Source organism: Rhinolophus sinicus, linkage group LG06 (assembly GCF_036562045.2).
Source record: "Rhinolophus sinicus isolate RSC01 linkage group LG06, ASM3656204v1, whole genome shotgun sequence".
In the NCBI taxonomy this organism is placed as follows: Eukaryota; Metazoa; Chordata; class Mammalia; order Chiroptera; family Rhinolophidae; genus Rhinolophus; species Rhinolophus sinicus.
This window is the reverse complement of record NC_133756.1, coordinates 107,861,323-107,881,512: the sequence shown is the minus strand read 5'-3', so window position 1 is coordinate 107,881,512 and position 20,190 is coordinate 107,861,323. Positions and strand designations below refer to the sequence as shown.

The 20,190-nt window shown below is 37.0% G+C and overlaps 1 protein-coding gene across 1 annotated transcript in view; it reads right to left on the bottom strand.

Moving 5' to 3' along the window:
• Positions 1-804: 804 nt before the first annotated feature.
• Positions 805-20,190, bottom strand: part of CTSC (cathepsin C) — a 34,834-nt gene continuing 15,448 nt past the window's right edge. The window contains exons 3-7 of the mRNA XM_019739624.2: positions 16,046-16,206; positions 12,957-13,112; positions 8,574-8,689; positions 2,877-3,008; positions 805-1,651 (exon numbers count right to left, since the gene is read on the bottom strand). Coding sequence (XP_019595183.2) covers positions 1,152-1,651; positions 2,877-3,008; positions 8,574-8,689; positions 12,957-13,112; positions 16,046-16,206 — 1,065 coding nt within the window. The 3' untranslated portion in view covers positions 805-1,151. The remainder of the gene's footprint in view (positions 1,652-2,876; positions 3,009-8,573; positions 8,690-12,956; positions 13,113-16,045; positions 16,207-20,190) is intronic.

The window sequence follows — 20,190 nt, the reverse complement described above, 5'->3', positions numbered from 1 at the left end:
AATGTCAAGGTGAAACTTCCAACTTTGCACACACTTAGTATCACTGGTGATTCTGCATACTCCAGTGGAAAGTGCTGAGATTCAGTGTCTAAGGAGCTCAAGAACAGGGCTAACCAGATCTAGGTTCTAATTGTGACTCTATTACTTACCACCTGTGTGACCTTGGATGAATTACTAGCCCTCTTTCTAAGCCTTAGTCTCTTTTTCTGTGCAAAGAGGTTAGATAGCATGATCTCTATGGTCACTTCCAGCTCCAAAAGACTTGTGGTTCTTGTTTATGTTTTTGAGCTCTGGCTGCTTAATTTTGCCTAACCTATCATTTTTAATAGATGCTATCTGTTGACTCAGCATACAGGTTTCATATCACTGTGAAAAATCTCTTGGAGACCCCAAAATCTGTCCAAATCTAAACTGCAAATACTCTATTAATTAAGCTATTACTTCTCAACTAATGAAGGCTAACTAATACTTCAAATGCAAGACACGCCATAAAAAAGTTTAACCAATATCCAGATTTTTATCAAAACTCTTATTTCTTTTCTCTATGGCCTTTGGATCATCAAATATCCAAGAGATGATTTTAGCATTCACTAGTCATTATTCGAACACATCCCCTACCATAAAGTTTCATCACCTTTTGTTTGTTTTTAATTGAAATACCTTCAAATGCTTTTCCTTCTGAAAGTATTTATGTAAGTGACAAAAGTGAATCTGAAGGAAGCTAAAAGAAGAATTAGTTAAATGGTAAAAATTCTCTAATGCACACACATAAATTCTACAATAAATATCACTTGATTTACAAAAAAAACTTTAAAAATTTAATAATCATTGTCATATTTTCTTGGGATTTTCATACAGATTTTCAAAAAATATAGCATGTTTGAATTAGAAATTATTAGCAAAATCCATTACTGCATAGCTCACCATCATCTGTAAAAATTTCATTTATGTGAGTACTTAGAAAAAAGTAGGCCAGTGGTTGATGGGAAGGTATACTAAAATGAAGGGTGGTTTTAATTTTAAAGCAAAAATCTTCATAGGAATCTACTTGTAATATTCTGAAATTGCTGCTGTAGAAGTCTCCAGTCAGTGAACAAATCATCCCCTTTCATGACTGATGGTGGTCAGTATGAAGTGCTGGGAAGTACATCTTACAATTTAGGAATTGGTGTGGCCGCCATTGCTATGCTTTCCACTGCACACTCGTCAGTTCCTCTGCGGATCCGGAAGTAACCATCCTCTCCCCAGCTGGTGCCCCAGCTGTTCTTAATAATCCAGTAATCCAGCCCAGAGGCTGGATCAGTGCCATAGCCCACCAGCAGAACAGCGTGATTAGTCAGCTCAAAGGGGTTGAAAGGGTCTTTCAGACCAGTGTGATGGTAGATACCCGTGCGGTAATGGAGGAAGTCATCATAGACTTCAAAAGCAACTGCCATGGGTCCATGATGGACTAGTTCAAGCTTCATCAGAGCTTCATTGCAGCCCCCATAGAAACCTCCCACATAGTGGTATTCAGAGGAGTAATAACGAAAGCAGTCCGTCAGTTTGCATGGAGAATCAGTGCCTGTGTAGGGGAAGCACTCCTCTTCCACCAGCCCGAAATCTTGGGCGTATTTTCCTGCGATGAGATATGGGAAGCCACCTTCACAGCCTGAGGACGAATCACACAGAGGTATTACCCCTTCATTACAAAGGTGCACAGTAGAAATGGTCCCATTTCCTATTGTTTCTTTTCTACTCCATTAATTGTTTGTTACCCTGGAAGTTGTTCTTGGCTGAAATGTCATTTCATTCACCCATCCATCAGCCATTCAGCTAACTCTCCTCTCATTCCTGGCTATTGAACAGATATTATTCAGCAGAGGCATTAAATGGGAGGCTCTGAAGCCTGATGATGCAGGTTGAAATCCAAAACGGTGTGAAGAATTTCTCTGTACCTCTGTTTACTTATCTGTAAAATGTAGCTAGCAAGAGTAACTTCCTTGGAGGATTCAATTAGTGACTTCATGTACGAGCAATAAAAGTTTGCTATTATTGTCATTGTTAAACCCCCATACGCCACTCTGTGGCTTTTCATGATATATCCCAGTCCTCAGGGCCTAGAAGTCACAATGTCAGTGTTTAATAAGTATTTCAGAAAGAATGAAAGGTTCACTGACAAATAATCATTCACCAGCACTTTCACTGGTAAACTGAGAAACTTTCCAGTGGCCAAACTGGGGTTGACAGCAGAAAACTTCAAAATGGAAAGGTTTCTCCCTGAGTCAGAGACACCTGGGCTTTCTACATACATTACATATGCCCTGTACTGGAAACCTATGTACAAAAATTTAAAAATTCTCCTAAAGAGAAACCAGTATTAGCACGGTTTTAATAAGATTTAGGTTTTGGTGTGAGACTTTAGTTTGAAATGAAACTCTAATGCTTGGAAGCTGTGTGGCCTTCAAAATATTATAGAACAACTTCATTGTGTGTGGCCTTCAAAATATTATAGAACAACTTCAAAATATTATAGAACAACTGCATTGAATGTTCCCTGTCTATAAATTAGAGAGAATATCTACTCTTTCAAGGTTTTAAGCAGTTGGGTGTATCTATAAGAGGCTCCTAAGAGCCAGTGCTCATTTGATATACGAGGTCGGATAATTATGTTCACACACTTTCCACCGTGCGTTTACAGTATAGTAACTACTGACACTTTGTGGATAGTGCAATTAATTCCATGAGAAAGCACCACTCATTAACGAGAAATAGGGCCAGAACTTGCACCAGTGTTTTCTGACTACATTGTGCACTCTCTACTACACCGTCCTTTAACCTCTGCCACCAATGGCCAGCTACACACAGGTAAATAGTGCTAGAAATACAACACTTACCTTGAGCATACTGACTGCAAGACACCACCTCCTGAGGACTCAGGATTGGGGTCTGAGTGTTGTTAGTTAGTATACGGATTCTTGCTTCCATCATACCCATAGAAGCAAATGAATAGCAGCTTCCACAAGATGCTGGTGATGGAGAAAAAAAGACATATAATCCAAGAGACCTTGGAAGCACTCATGAAGAAACACAGAACAAGCTAAGTGGCTGAGATACATTAATATATTCATATTGAATGTTGCTGTTGTTGTTCATCAGGACGAGGGCAACAAAGATGAGTCAATCAACAAACACTGTTGACATTACAGGCAAATGTTAAGATTGCAACTTTCTCATCAAAAGGCAAATGTTACTATATATATATGGGGCTTTCCTTGATAATATTTTAAGAGAAGGAAAGAAAAAGAACAAAAACTCCTAACTTCTGCAAAGCATTTGACAGTATTTTGATAATGAAAAATTGATGTATGTCTGCAACATTCTGAGCCACCCGATTGAGAGAAAGCTGTGGAGGGATTGGAAGGATACATGTAGGCTGAGCTTTTAAATATCTCTAGAGCAGCATTTTCTTAAGCAATTTGTTGCATGGTATTAACACTGAGAATGGCTCAGGTGTGGTGTACTGTAGAGAGTTAGATTTAACCAGGGTCAAGGAGGCAAAATACAACAACACCCAAAAGTTTAGAGAGTAATTATAATGATAGAAACGGCATTTAAGGGGGCCAATGAGGAAGTAAAGATATAAGGCAGATAGAGGTCGTCAAATTAAAAATAGACTCATTCTGATTGGCTCAGTTGATTAGAGCACAGTACTCATAACACCAAGGTCGCCGGTTCAATTCCCACATGGGCCAGTGAGCTGTGCCCTCCACAACTAGATTGAAAACAAAGGCTCGACTTGGAGCTGAGTTGCTCTCTCTACTAGACTGAAAACAACGACTTGACTTGGTGCTGATGGGTCCTGGAAAAACACGGTGTTCCCCAATATTCTCCAATTTAAAAAAAAATTTTAAAATGACTTGTTCTAAGGGGCAAAGGGTAACAGAAGTAAAGCCATGTTTCCCTGAAAAGTATTACCGAGAGGAGAGAGGAACAAGAAAAGAAGCTGGATGGGGGTAGGGGAGAAGGGAAAAGAAAATAGCTTTATTTAATACCTGGATGCTCTGGCAAAGAAAAAATAAATTTATTTAAGAAGCACATGCTAGGACTAATATAGTTGTTATTTCAAAAGAAGGAAAAATGTTGTATTATGAGGTAATTTATATGAACAATATTATTTTTCCATATGTTTCTTCAACATGTGTGGTCAAAGAAATAAATACACATAATAAAATGTGGCATACATGTAACAAAACTGGAACTTCTTGTTACAATTCCGGAAAGAAATGAACATAATTTTAATATCTCTATTATAGCTTCGTTCCCTCTGCCATTGATATGGATTCTACATGGAAATATACTTGTACCAAATCCAAGACATTGGTATTAAATGCAGTTATACACAGTTGGTATATTATTCACTTTATTAATATTAGTTAACAAAATATCTGAAAGGTGAGCACTCCCTTATGCACATAAAATAAGATTAGTGAACACACAATATTACAATTCAAAAAACTCATTCTACATTAAGAGAACACTGCCTTTGTTCTCTTTAATAAATCCGAATTTAGTAATTTAGTATCTGCCTTCCTTATAGAGAAAAGTATTCAAAAGAACATGATGCAGTCAAAATATTATCGGGACATTGTTTTTCCCTTTTCCACATAAGTGTTGATTCATGTCCCTCCCTGAGTGCAAAGGAAGTCCAGGATACTCTATTCTTAGCCACCAACATCCTAAACTCGACTTGAATTGCTTATATTGTTTTCCTCCAACTAAACTGTGAATTTCCTTGAGTGTTCACAGGAAATGTTTCTTCATCTAGGCGCCTGATGCAATGAAAGAACTCGATGCAGATTTGTAGAAAGAAGAGTCAAGTTATGATCAATAGATATATATTTACATCCAGGAGAGAAAAATGACTTCCGTAGAAACAGTCAATGTTTACTTGTTTCTAAGCTATAAGGGACACAGAGCTCTAGACCCTAATGGGAGCCCTCTCTGAGTAATTCAACAATACCACAGGTCCAGGACCTACAGTCTATTAGAGCCTGACCACCCCTTCACTGCTACCATTTCTGATGTTCCCCCAAATTTTCCCCACAAACATCTCAGACTTATCCAAATCACATGCTACTTCTGCTGCTGAGGGATTACCTGAATTATGAAGATTAGAAGCGAAACACTTGGAAGGAGGCCTTGGAATTCATCTAGCTGTACAACCTACTCACTTGATAATGTCATACACCAAAACTCAGGAAGAAGCAATAATGACCTGTCCAAAGTCACAAAGCTAACAGATGGCAGGTGTTAGTGCCTAAGTGTCTCCTACTGCAGGTCTAAGGTCTTTTTCAGTTTATAGGCTTGTATCGACTTTAAAGAATTTTCAAATTTTCTTTCTGTCATCTAGTTACCACCAAAATTAACGTATATATTTTGTTTTCTAAACCACCCAAATAACACTATCCTTAGGACCCCCCTTTTCAAATGATAGAATGTCAAAGAACTTCATGAGTGACAGTAAATAGCCGAAGCCAGTTATCCTTTCATGAGACACCACGGTCTTAGGATAAAGAACACCCCACTAAAGTCTGGAAACAGCCCCACAGAATTGTTGGCCCATGGCAGCCACTGAAATAACCTCTCTTGTTATTCAAAATTAAGCCCTCATCATCGGATCATCCAGCACTGTGTGAGGGACAAGCTGCACGTACATTCAGAAGCTCAGAATGCGCTCTGTTAACAGAGAAATCACAGGACTAAGACAACCTCCCTCAAGCCCCTGTAGTTCCCAGAAGAATGTGTCAGCTCCCAAGGTAATTAACGCCTCTTAAAAAGTCAAGGCCAGAGTCTAGATTCTAAAAGGATCATTATTCCTTAAGAAGATTACAATGCAGTAAAGAATAAATAACAAGGGGATCTGGCTCAGACAGAACTCTGCAGTAATCACATTTCCACAATCTCAAATAGATAATGTGATTTTCACACAGGTTTCTATGTTCAGCTGCGCCTTCCAACAGTGGAGAACACACTGAGTAGGAGTGAGGAGTCAGGATTCCTGCCTCCCCCCGACCCCCCCCCCCCAACCCACCTTGCTTTGTCACTTAGCTGTGTGACTCTGGGCAAGTCACTTAACCGTTTGGGCATTTTTTATATTGTGCGTTAAATCAAAAAGGTGGAACAGAGAGTTTAAGCTGCCTTTCAGCTCTAATAGTATAAACAGAATAAGACTGAAATGAACTAGACTTTAAACATGAGAAAAATACTCTATATTTTCTAGTAATTAATGTGACCTAAGAGACACGCTCCTTCTCTCTTGAAGATACACTAAATAAAGACAGCATAGCTGGGAGAAGAACAAAGAAAGTCTGCATCTTCCATTTTCCTAGCTCTCTCCCCTCTCACACCTCAAAGTAAATCTAGCTGTATAATGCTAGTGTTTAAAAACTGTTTTCAAGTGTAAAGGTAAAACCTCATTTGTTTTCCCACTACTTTTTTTTTTTTTTTCCATTAATCATGTTTTGTTCTCTGAATGGAGAAAAGTTGTAAAATCCCTTAACTGTGGCTAATTTTGAATTCTGGGTTATATAGAACACTGGTGTTCTTAAAGTTAGTGGAAATTTCCAAGTAGCCCAACTAGCAGGAAGAGAAAATAGTTTTTTCCCAAACTAACGTGCAGAAAACCAAAAGAAAGTCAAAAGAGGAACATCTTAAATACATTACTTTCTCAAGTATAATACCTAACAAGATACTGCGGATAAGGGATCAATTCAAAAGCAATTAATCCATAAATCCCTCTGTTTTTAAATTGCCCATGTATGTACAATTTGTATGTATAATAGTCAAAGAACATGGAACATTAGAGACAATATTAGCTTTTAAGCTTCTACCAAGCTACAAGAAAACCAATTATCAAAGAATTTAGCTTTAGAAAGTCTAATTTTCTTCCCTTGAATTATTGTGTCATCACTAGTCAATCATATCTTTTGGGAAGTGAGTGGAATTAAACTGTTTTTTCTGCTTTTTCCTATTTTTCCCAATGAATTTTAAAAACACCTTATCAAATCACTTGTCATATTGTATTTTAATGTTTTGCTTGCAGGTCTTGCTAAACTATAAGTCTCTAAGAAAAGGACCATGTCATGTTAGTTTTCACAATATGAAATATTTATAATATTAGCTTTTATAATATTAAAAAAAAAATCCTAACACTTTAGATGTTCTATAAATACTGCAACACAGCAGAAGCAACCATGTTCCCATAATCAACACTGACATGCAGTATTTACTGAATCCTTTCATATAAGTATAGGAAATCTGTCTGATGATAGAGAAAATTTTAATCCTCTTTTAACATTAACCCTTTCATTTCACCTTCCATTCATTTCTCAATTACCGTCAGATTTCTTTCATTTCTAAAGAAGACCTCCCTGAAAAAGAGAGGGATTTCAGGATCTACACTTTCTTTAGAGCCGAAGAGTCCCAAAATAACTGGTACAAAGAAATGACAAAGGGATGAGACCTCCGGTTACAGATGAAGGACCGGAACCTTGCTAACTGGCTGCTGCTGTAAGACCTGCTCTGTACACTTCGAACACTTCACAAGAATTCAGTGAGGACGGAATTGAAGGGCCAGTGGTAAATGCTGACAAGTGGGAGAGGCTGATAATCACTGAATTTTCAGGAAAGGGGAAGAACAGTTTATCTTTGGGTGTTATGAGTTTATAATCCTCTCAGGAGGTAACGATCAGAATGTTTCCAGACAGCAAATATTACTCCTATTTTATAGTAACAAATCAGTCGTGTATACTGTAATTATCTTCAAAATGAGCTTAGAAGTAATAAACCTGAGTATTACAGAAATGATTCTCCAAGTCACTGTTGGCTAAAATTTAGGATAACAAGATAATTTACTATCAAGTGCTGTTACAGGAAGAGTTATTCAGCCTACTCATACTGTATCCAATTTAGAAAATACCTGGTAAAATGCAACTACAGTGATACTTTTGGTAAGCCTGGGCTCTGGTCCCAGGCCACCATTCAGGAAACCGGGTTAATATTAACCATTGTATGTCTACGCTGATGTACACAGCTCAAAAAACCAACCAGAAAAAAAATAAGGATTCATTTTCTGAGCTTCTGTAGTGACTAAAGACTAACTGCTGAGGTCAGGGCAGGGAACGGGAGGACAGGTAGCTAAGAGGATTCCAGCAAACTACTTGTAGAAGGAAGAACAATTTCAGTTGTACACTGTTCGTTTCTACATGAGTCTTTCCTACTAGGAGGGCAGAAGAGTTTGGCTTACCTATCACTCTGATTAATTTCATTAGCTACCTGGAACATATACTGAGAATAATTTAAAAATGCTGAGCTCAGTTGGAGAGATCATTTAGTACCAAAATCTGTCACAGATACAAAAGGAAGTGAGTATTCTTGGTCATATCGTTTCCATTCCATTGCTAAAGTGGATCATGCCCATTTCATCTGTGTATTCTCAGAATCCACCCAGAGCCTGGCACATAATAAATGTTCAATAAATGTTTCAGAATGAATTAATGAAAAATTAGACTTCTTTTTTTTTTTTTTTTTACCTTGGTTTCGAACAGGGGAAACAAAATTGGTACCACGAACATTTCTCCAGTCCCACGATGTTGGCAAATGTGAAACCTTTTCATGTATTTCAGCAGTTAGTGGTGCAGGTTTCGGCCTAGGATGGAAATACACACTTAATATCAATATATAGTTTTTCCTTTAAGGATGATTTCCTAGCCTGTAATCCCATGACTTTAAGCACCTGGCTGGCTAGGTCTAGATGGGTCCCATCAGTGTTTGAATGTATCTATTACACAATGTGTCTATTATACAATGTGTCAATTTCACAACTAAGTTGTGCAAATGGCTTTCATTATCTTTCTTTTTCATGAATGATCTCGTAATTTTCCCCTGTGAAAGGACACTGGTTTTATATATCACTGTAATGCTATTTTTAGTAAGCTTCCATAGTTGCATTCTCCTACTTTTAACAGATTTTGACCAAGAAAGTCGATATGGGAAGTTAAAGATGGCCTACAAAGTATACAGAGAAAATAGAGGAATTACTTACGTTTGACTCTGGAGATGGGTGGTAGTGACAGTGAGGTGGTTGTAAAAGAAATGAGGTAGGCACAGACATAAAAGGTCTAAGTATAAAGTAGGCAGATTAGCTCCATAAACAATAGACAAAACTGCTTCACCATTACAGGACGACACCTTATATGATGTGCTTTGAAACTAAGACTAAGATTTAAAACAAAAAGGAGAGTTGCCTGGGACGATGAATGATGAAGAGACATTTTTTGGAAATGAGAAACTTGTTCTACAGGCTTCTCTGTATTAGAGATTTAAAACAAATAGAACATTCTGGCTCTAACCATACTCAACTTCTTGAAGTTTCCCCAAGTCTGCCGAATGATCTCAGTGTTCTATGTCTTTGCACTTTATCTACAATGCCTGTTGCCCACCGCCGAGAAGAAATCCCCTTAGAGTTTTTCCCTGACTTCTAATCCTACCCACCAACCCCCACAAAAACTCACTTCCTTCTATGCTCCCTCAACTCTTTTGTTTGAGCAATACTATGACAGTGCGGTAACATTTATTTTTCTATTATTGTAAACTACTTGAATTTCTTATTCAACTTGGCATTATCATACCACACAGTTCTAATTTTTCAGTGGTTACCCAGTTGGTTTTTACCAGGGTCCAATTTAGTCACTGGCAAAAATTATTTCTGGACTTCTTCATATCCTCTGCAACTATTCTCAATCACTTCCCTCTCTCACAAACTTCTCTCAGAGATGATAAAAGTTAATGCTAGGACAAAATAGAAGTGAGATGAAATAGAGGAAAAAAAATCAGTCATGACTAGCAATTATAACCTTGAGAATTGTAAGGAACAGACAGCACACTCCATACAGAAACGTCAATCATTTTTTTCACTAAAATATTAACTAAACCAGGGACATTGTTAGAAGATGAACATGAGGTGGTCTTTGACCATACGAAAGACAGCATGAAGAGACATGAAACATAGAGAAATTACCATGACAAACACAAAGAAGTTATAGTAAATCTATAAAACATTCGACTTGGATAATGCCAATGGAATAACCAAGGTACATAAAAAGCTATGCACCATGGAAATTTTACATGTAGGTCAGGGAAAAAAATAAAGCAGAAATAAACCTTGGCTATTGGTTCTGAGATTTATGAATTAAAAATAGGGTACAAACAAATTTTGGAAGGAAATAAACAGTTTCTGTGATTTCACATTGAGAGGCTAAAAGATTCAATCAATCAATAGATATTAACTGATTATCCTGCATACTCATATAAGTAAGAATACACTAATATGAAAGATGAAAAAGGAATTGAACTTTGGCAACACAATATAATTTCAGGGCAGGTATCTCAGAGTCATACCAACCTCCTAGAAATGGTCACCGCTTACCAGCTGTGTGACATCAAAGAATTTAACATAAAAAAACTACAATCAACTTCTGTTAAAACGGGTATAAGCATACCCACCTCAATGGATTATTATGAAAATAGTACTTAGAACAGTGCCTTCCTTGGTAAGTCCTTAATAAGTTATTAAGCTATTAGGATGACAACTGACATCACCATCATCATCCATGTCATAAGAGGACTAAATATGATACTGATATACTTAAGTGACTATCTGGCACACCAGAGGCATTCAAACTTCCTTTTTCTCACCATCCTGTAAGGCAGAATGTATGCCCATCAAAACCACAAAGCAAAAACAATATGACAGCTAAAGCTCAATGACGTGAAAATGAAGAGAGTGAAAGAGGAATTTGGAGACATTGTACATTATTGGCTCTTAATCATTTGGGTCCAGATTCTTTAAGAATCTAGTGAAAGCTCTGGACTCAGAGAGATGCCCCCAAACTATACGTTTTTCTATAATTTCAGTAGTTTCACAAATTCCCTAAACCTCAAGTTAAGAGTCTCTTAGAGTTTCTGTTACATCATTAGAATCTTATAACAGAACTAATTTGTATACAAAATGCTACTGAAAACCAGGCAGCTAGGCCACAAAGTGTGCTTCAGTATTTCCCACTTCACTCAATTCCATCTTCTTACCTTAACCCTTCTACGGAGCCTTAGCTGTCAAAGCAGGACTTCATAAAGCTAGCCATTCTCCAACACAAAAGCGGTTGGGTGGAGGGAGAGAAGAGTCCAGAACAAAAGAGTTTCTCAGATACATGGCACATGACACGTGGCACAGCAGTTGTGTCTGAGGCTCATATTTTTTCAGAAGCCCCAGTTTCCCTAGGCTCAAATGCTGACAACCTCTCCTCTGATGCTCCTCTAGATTTGTATTAAACAGGTTTCAACTTCCTGTCCCACACACATACAGGATATCTCCTTCACTATAGTGAATCTGAGAAGGGGTATGTATGACGTGCTCCATTTCCCAATTTTGATTAATCAGAGCATCTTATAGACTAGGGGATTCCTTAGACTACACCTTGAGAAATACTGCATAAGAGTCTTTTGAGAAAGGGGCAGAATTATGAGACAATGCTCTCAGAGGGAGAGGAAAAATCTCCATACAGCCTCATAGTTGAAAAATGCCAGAGCATTAGGATTATTAGTCTACAGGTGAAAAGTTAGAGATACATTTTAGTTAGTTAACAATTAACCGATTGTGGCCTTTTCAAACATTAAAATCTGTTTGAACAGTGGCCTGTCCAAACATTAAAATTTGAACCAAGAATTCTATATGTATTAATGAAATAATCATTATACTTCTGAAATTTGGGAAATGTTCAGAAGTACTAAGGGAAAAATGACCTACCTACACAATTTATTGACTCCCATTAGCTCCTTATTGGTTTCTAGTTCCCTGACATTCAATGATATCAATTTCTCCTAGAACAAGGTATAGCATCACAGTAATAAGTAATATCCTTGGTTATTTAACAAATGTTAAGGGAATACATATACATATATATATATATATATATATATATACACACATATATATGTATATACAGATATATATGCATATATATGTGTGTGTGTGTGTGTGTGTGTGTGTGTATATATATATATATATATATATATATTTGTGTGTATATATACTGATAGATCGAGCTGTAGTTCTGAAAGAAAAAAAAAAAATCTACCAAGTTACTTACTATATAAATTCAAAGTATGATGACCTAATTTCCCAAAGTGAGACTACACCATGTCAACTAAAGATGGGAAATGTCACTTCTGGGTGAAGCTAATAGAGATATATTGATAATAAGGAAACTCTTTGCTGTACCTTGAAACACAGAGAAAATTCTGAGATAGTTACAGGTGGCAAATTTGACAGTTATTATAAGCAAGTTGAGTGGTATTTGAAGTAAAGGGAGTGGCATAAATGGAGGTTATATGAAAGGAAAGTTTTTAGCAATTGTGTGTCATTGTTTAAAAGCAGGTCACAGTGCTAAATACAGTTATGGTCAAATTCAGATGGTTTTAGTTACCAAGTTAAATTTATTCATTAGAAAATAGGTAGTAACACAATAATCGCCGAGTATAGAAAGATGAAACGGGCGGTATTTTACAGAATGGCTAAGAATGGGGACAGAAAAGGAAAGAGACAGAACCAAAGAGACAGGAGGCAGGAGGCGATCCATAATTCAGGAAAGAGATGACAAAGCCCTAAGCCAGCATGTAGAAAATGGAAAGGAAATCACGGAAGCGGCAGATGCTGTGAAAGCAAAACCCATAAATAGGACTTGGAGAGCATTGAGAGTATGTATGAATAGGAGAGGGAAATGGTCGGGGAAAAAAAGATAACAGAGAAAGTTTAAGTTGACCAATAAAATGGTGGGCGACCCAGGGAGAGCTGGCTGGAAGGGAGGATGACATTCAACACAAATATCTTCATTAGTGGTAGAGATGTGCTTTATTACCTGGGGATTCTCCGGCCGCGGCCGCCACTTCTCCTCATCATCTCCGCCAGGGTAAGAGTCTCATATTCCATGTAAGTGGTTGCAGTCCAAGACTTCTGTACGGCATTAATAGCTTTCACAAAGTCATGATTGTATTTGTAGAGCCTATTAGAATACCTGAAAACAAAATTAAGATAGCTTCAGATATACTCTTCACTGATGTAAATAGACATCATTAAAATAGGCAATCTTATATGCTGGCCTAAATGGAAAGTGGTATCACCTTTCAGGAAGGCATTTTTTTTTTTTTTTTTTTTTTTGTAGTCTAACTTCAGCACTATATTCGGATCTTCAAAATTGTCTTTATTCGGCATTTTTAGTATAAAACTTTTGCAAGGTAAGAGTATCACAGTATAGAGAGAGACATAGAACACTGAATTTCCAGGTGATGGGACAGTCAAACATCATATATACAGAACACAAAATTTAAATAAAGTGAAATTATAAGATAAATTGAAATCCAATTTCAGAAAACAAAAATAAAAATATTAAGGATCCCTGAACTATCTTTAACCCTAAGGAGATGTCACTGGACTCAGTGACTTTGTGTGAGGCATGCAGAACATGTCCCCATCAATCCAGCTCTGGAATCCTTGGGAACCATGTGTGATGGCATCAGATACCCTTACAACAAATGGTAACCAATGTTTACTCTGAAAAAAAATCCCCTTAATTTAGCTCTAACGTCATCAGGCTTTTGAAATACCTCCTCTTCCTCACCCCTCATACTTTAAGCAAACTTTTGTTTACAGTACAGTTTGTGTTGATATCTTTTGCTCAAACAAAGCTGTTTTTCTGGCACCAAAGCATAGTTGGGTTTGGTTCACATATAAAGAAACTCTGTCCAAAAGGCACCCTCTACTTTTGCCTAAGGAGTATGTATGTATGTATGTTAATAGCTTGGAATTGGGATATCTCTTATGAAAACAAAAATTCGAGTTAACTAAGATGTATGTATAAGGATGTTCAATGACACGCTTTTATACTAGTGGTAGATTATAAATAACCTAAACAAATGTTCTAAGATAAGGGATTGATTAAATAAATAACGGTGCTTAATTTACTATATAGTTTATTCAGTTAAAATGTCTAGAACATTATTTACTGATATGGAAGAGGGTTCACATTATATTAAATTAAAAAGCAGAATATCAAAGAAGTTTATACAGATACCTAACCTAAGTAATATCTTATGCATATTGTAAACTTTTCTTTCTCTTTTCATTTAGATGTTCATAGAGAGCACTTTGATGTAGTCCAAGAACCTGGTAGCACTGAAAATAATAAGAACAAAGTGCAACCACATTGATAATATTTTAATCAAAGTTCTACCCCACTTGTTGCAAAGTGTGAAACAAGAGAGGTACCTCTTTTAAAGAGATTATAAAACTGCCTCTATCATATATTTTTCAACAAAAAACAAGTTATGGTGACTTGTTTCTTAGACACAAGAGTAAATTTTAAATTGTAAATGTATGTCTTAAAATATTTTCCACTGATGAGATCACTATTTCATTGACTTTAAGTATTTGAGAAGCAGTAATTAGCCCTAATTCCCTCACTTTATCGTAATGTGTAGCAACACATCATATGCTATGTGCATTACAATAATGACAAAGTAGGTCTTAAACACTATTATTTTTAATGTTTAAGATACAAGGAGATTACAAATAATATACATTATTATGGGTTAGCAGGTCATTAAGAGATGAAAGAGACCTTGAGAGTAATTTCCTCCTAAATGCTGGTTCTACAGGTGAGGCAACACAGGTGCTGAGTATTCCTTTTAGCAGCTTCTTCACTAAATGAGGCAATGTTTGAAATGCCAAAAAAAGCACAATAGTACATAGTATATCCTAATTAGTAGGGTGAAAAGTAAACACCTTATTAGGAAATGTGTTGCTTAACAATCAAAAGCAATTTAAAAGCTAAATTCAAAATGGCAGAGGGGGGGATGAATTTAGTCCAACTCTATGTCAGCCCTTTCCCAGACAAATGCAGTTCATCCTCTTTGAACTCATGCCCCGCCTCTCTGCTACAGTCGTTCCCTGCCAGTGTGACCTGGCTTTAGATGATTTGTTCATGTATGCTTTCAGTGGATTTCACAACTAAATAAAACAGAAAAGGTTACTACTCATACTTGTTTTTCTTTTCCTTCCCATACTACTAAACGTGCGAAATCTCTTGTTTGAACGGTTCAGTTACCTAAAGTGCACCTAACTTAACAAAAACATTAACTGCATGGTATAGGCTGAATTGTGATCTCTCAAAATTCGTATGTTGAGTCCTAACCGCCAGCACCTCAGCACGTGACAAGCTTTGGAGATAGAGCCTTTTAAAAAGAAATTAAGGGAAAAAGAGGTCACATGGGTGGGTCTTAACCCAATATGACTGCAGTTCTTATAAGAAGAAATGAGGACACAGACAGAAGGATAACCATATGATGTCACAGAGAGAGGGTGGCCATGGGCAAGCCAAAGAGAGAGACCTCAGAAGAAACCAAACCTGCTAACACCTTGATCCTGGACTTCTAACTTCTGGAACTGTGAGAAAATAAATTTCTGTTGTTTAAGCCATTCAGTGTGTGGTAATTGGTTATGGTAGCCCTAGCAAACAACACACACTACATAAACACTAAGAATTTTAATTTCAGTTATTTATTGCCTTATTTAAAATTTATGTTCAATTAGTATCTCCTACACTTGTTGCAACATAAACACATGTATCTACAAGTATTATGCAACATGTTTTTATATGGAAATAATAAAATTTTTTTTCTTTATTAGTCATTGCAGCTCTATAGTCCTTTATATAAAATTTTCCTTAAAACAATCATTGGTACGTTATTTTTGGAGTGCTTTGGAATAAAATACTTCTTTTTTCAATTACATCAGTCAAAATACTTTTCCAGTAAAGTTTTACATAACATGGCTTATGTTTCCAAGCCAAATATATTTTATATAATCAAAATAAAATTTTCCAACAATTAACATACACACATACATACTATAAAACAAAACTAAATACGTCTTTCATTTGTGACAACTTACTTTCCCTGGAGACTCTCAAAATGTGCTGTGTTCACATTCTCAAAGGTAGTTTCCATCTTCTGTCCAGTGAAACAAGCCCAGTTCCGACCCAGCACATCATGCACCCACCCAATCATCGTTTCATGGCAGTAACTGGTCACCTCGCCACCCTCTTCTTTATACTGCAATCAAATAATGGAAGAAAAGGTCAAGTGAATCTGTGGTCAACTCTCAGGTCCATTTCCCTGGCTACTATTCACAGTAAAGACACCCCCTTTTTTTGTTTCACCTTAGGGATCAGCCCCTGCCAACCAAAACCAAAACTTCACTTTAGCGATTACATTCTGAGAAAATGCTCTAGAAAAGGAAGAGAAATAAATGTTTCTATGATTAGCATTGTTAGTCACCAACCAAAATTTACATAACAAAACACTTCAGGCTATGAGACGTAAGGCAAGAAACTAACATTTTTAGAGTATCTGCCACAGTCCAGGAATTTTACAAAAGTTACCTCATTTAATCCTCACAATAAGCCTATGAGGAGGCAGGTACCATGAACTCCATTTTGCCAGCGAGAAAGTGGAAGCTCAGCTCAGAGAGGATACGTAGCTCCTACTTAATTAAGGTAACAGAGCTGTTACGTGACAGAAACACAATTCTGATGAGTCTGTCAGACTACATTTTTCCACTCAGAGAAGATCCACACCAGCAAAACACAAGAACAAGTGATGAAAATTTCCCATAGGACTAAACATAATCCTTTCTTCTGTAATCTTCCAATTTATCAGGCTATTCTGATGAGCTAAAGTAACCTGATTAATATTCTCTCTACTTTATTTCACTAATATGATCCTTTGTCTTATTTCAGTGTTGACTCTGAAGTGATAAATCCAGGATTTGAACTCAGAGGCTTTGGCTCCAGAGTCTAAAAACCCTTATGACATCTCTTCTTGGAGGAGGGACACATAATCCAGAATGAGAGAGTAGATTGTGAGAGGCAGAAAAATGCATATTAAGTTTCTATGAGGAAGGACTTGGGCACAATTTCAGGCATTGACTTCATATAAAGCACAAAAGCAGTGAAATCAGCTCTACAGTCAGCTGTGTCTCTTTTCTTGACAAAAGTATGCAGTAGGTTGGCTCTGTCCCACAGGCTGTAGTTTGCGGACTCCTAACCTCATATAATGAATACTACTTTACCTCCATGTGGGGGCTGGCGTATTTCATTTTAGGGGCCAAGCAATAAACATGTTAAGGTTTGCAGGCTATATGCCTCTGCCACAACTATTCAACTCTGCCCCGTGATGTAAAAGGTACATAGGGAATACATAAAGGAATGAACTAAACTGTGTTCCGACAAAACTCTATTTACAAAAACAAGCCAAAAGTTTGCAAACCCCAAGTTTAGAGGAATGAAAGGGCTAAAGTACACTTAAAGATAAAATTACCTTTTTGCATCTGCCTATCTCTGAATTCCACTCATATTTAGTGGTAGAATTAAAAATGTATGGCCTTAGAATCCAAGAGCTGGATTTAAATCATGGGTTCAGGAACCATTAAGCTGTACATCACAGGGTAAGTTACTACCAGGGATGCCCAAAAAAATGAACACATTTTAAGAGATGTGATCTATGTATTACTTTTCAAAGTTGAATTGAATTACCGTGGCAATGTGTAGTATGACATTCGCTGAAAAGATGGCGTTAATCAAATGAATGCTAGCATCATTTATTGTATTACAACAATACAGTTTTTTCCTTTCTTAAAATGTGTACACAATTTTTTGGCACCCTGTGTATAGGCTACTCTTAGGAACGTTTTGCTTCTCTCTTGGGTGTTCATGATACTGTGAGGCCCATCTATCGATCTCTGACTAAGAATATCTTCCCTAGCATGAGTTCAGCTCACCACTCCTCATGTTCCTGCTAAAGCCCCAACTCAGGACTGGAAACACTGAAATGAAAAAGGCCTAGGATATAATCGGGCTGCGAAGGTCAAGGGTATGTTGTGAGCAAAGGTCGATAAAATTTCTACTTATTATGCTGAACTACATGAAACTGAGATTTTTAGAGATCAAAAGAAGGTGTATGTTGGTAACCTCATATGATGCAACCTATACCCCTCAGAGTTCTGTTTGGTGTTGCTCTTCGGCACGGGTTCTTGTCACATGCCAGTCAGACAGGCCAGGTGTGGTTAAGCCAGTGCCCCACCCACCACTGCTGTTTTAGAAAGCAGTCTGACAAGGCTTCAAGAGCTCTTGAAAAAAATAAAAAATATTTACCAAAAGCCAAAAAAGAAAAAAAAAAAGCTCTCGAGATCCACCTTATAGAAATCGTCAAATACAAATAAATGAAAAAAAAAAAGGCTGAACACAGAAGACACATATCGCAGTATAACAGAAAAGTTAAAAACAAGAGTAAGAATAAAAGAATGGCCCAAATTTTCATCTCTAAAAATGATTAAGTACATTAAAATTCAAAGGAATATTATATAACATTTTAAATAATATGAACTCTATAGGAGAGAGGTGAGCACACGAAGGCAGGGGAAGGCTGCCTGCTTTTAGTTTTATTAGAACACAGCTAGACCACTTCTTTATATTTGATTTGTGGCTGCTTCTGCTATAGCAACAGAACTGAGTAGCTGCCACAAAAACCATTCAGGCCCACAAAGTCTAAAATGTTTACTATCTGGCCCTCTAACAAAAAGATTGCTAACCCCGCTATACAAAAATAAAAAGAGAACACCCATGATATATGTATCAGGAGGAAAAAAATACAGGATAGTATTTAAGTTGAAAGCAAACATGTAATTTTTTTTTTTTTAATAAAACATGTTTTTTTAAAAATGGAATTGAAAGGTGAAATGGGTCTTTGGGTGGGATCTTCTTGGTTATTTACCAAATGAAGATCGTTATATAAATTTTGTGAAATTAATCACTTTTGAAAATACTCTTCTCTCCTAAGAATGAGGCTCATAGCCTACAAAGTCCTGGAAGAGGACATCCATGAGGGATGATCCAGATGTTACTAGAGCCGACCTTTGCTCTGTCGGGTATTATGATTACGCCTCCTAAAGAAAATCATTTATATAACATATTTTGTATTTCGCTAAGCTCTTCCATTCATTTATCAAATATTCATTAATCATATATTATTTCCCAGGCATCTTGCAAAGTGCTCTTATGCACATACACAAGTATTGACGTGGCCCCAGCCCATAAGAAATTCAGAATTCAATGAAGTAAACAAACATGGAAATAATTCATTACAGCATCGTGTGGTTCAGCAAGCTAACCATGCTTGGAGAAGCCCGGGAAACTTCCCCATCTAAGCAGAAATTTAGATCACAGATGAAATGACTTTCCCAACATTTCAAGAGTTAGGGGCATTCAAAGTAAAATAGACGGGGCCCCATGTTTCTCATCAGTGTGGTTTTGCTAATTGGCACAACCGAGTCATAATGATAAGCACGATGGCTTGCACCCAATGAATTCCCCTGTGAGGGGAAGGCTGGCTTGTTATTTTTAGAGGGGGGGAGGGCGGGGAAATAACTGCAGCATGACTGATTTTGCTGCAGTCCCTTATCATTCATATTTGCTCAAGGACTCTGCACTCCACTTCATCAGTACTACAGCATTATCGGCCCTTGACATTTACCTATCGGTTCATACTTTATAAACAAATCACAGATTACTTATAAATCTTAGAGGATCAAGAGAATAAAGATAATACTGTCTCAAGGTACAACACAGAAGATACCTAAAGGAGGTGGCCTAGGATTTAAAATCAAGGACTCTTAGAACCAAGCATTCTTCCCAATACTGTGCACCACTTCTTCATTTTGTCAAGAGCTAGAGAAGTAAATATATAGGTTAACTGCCAAAAACACTGACAGCAGATACCTAGAATCCATGCAGCAATGGCTTAAAACTCAGTTTGCAAAGGGTTTCCATGTATATCATTTGGGCCTCACAATGATTCCTTGGGGCAATAGGCATTCTTCTTCTCAGGGGGGAAAAAAAGAAAGTGGCTTTGCAAAGTTAAACAGAGAAGAATTCAAATATGGATTCATAGGTGACCAGGATCACTGCTTTATCATTCTTTCCCCCCCAAAAAAAGTTGGACAAGATTAACGAATTGACTCTTGTAAGTGAGGTCCAAATT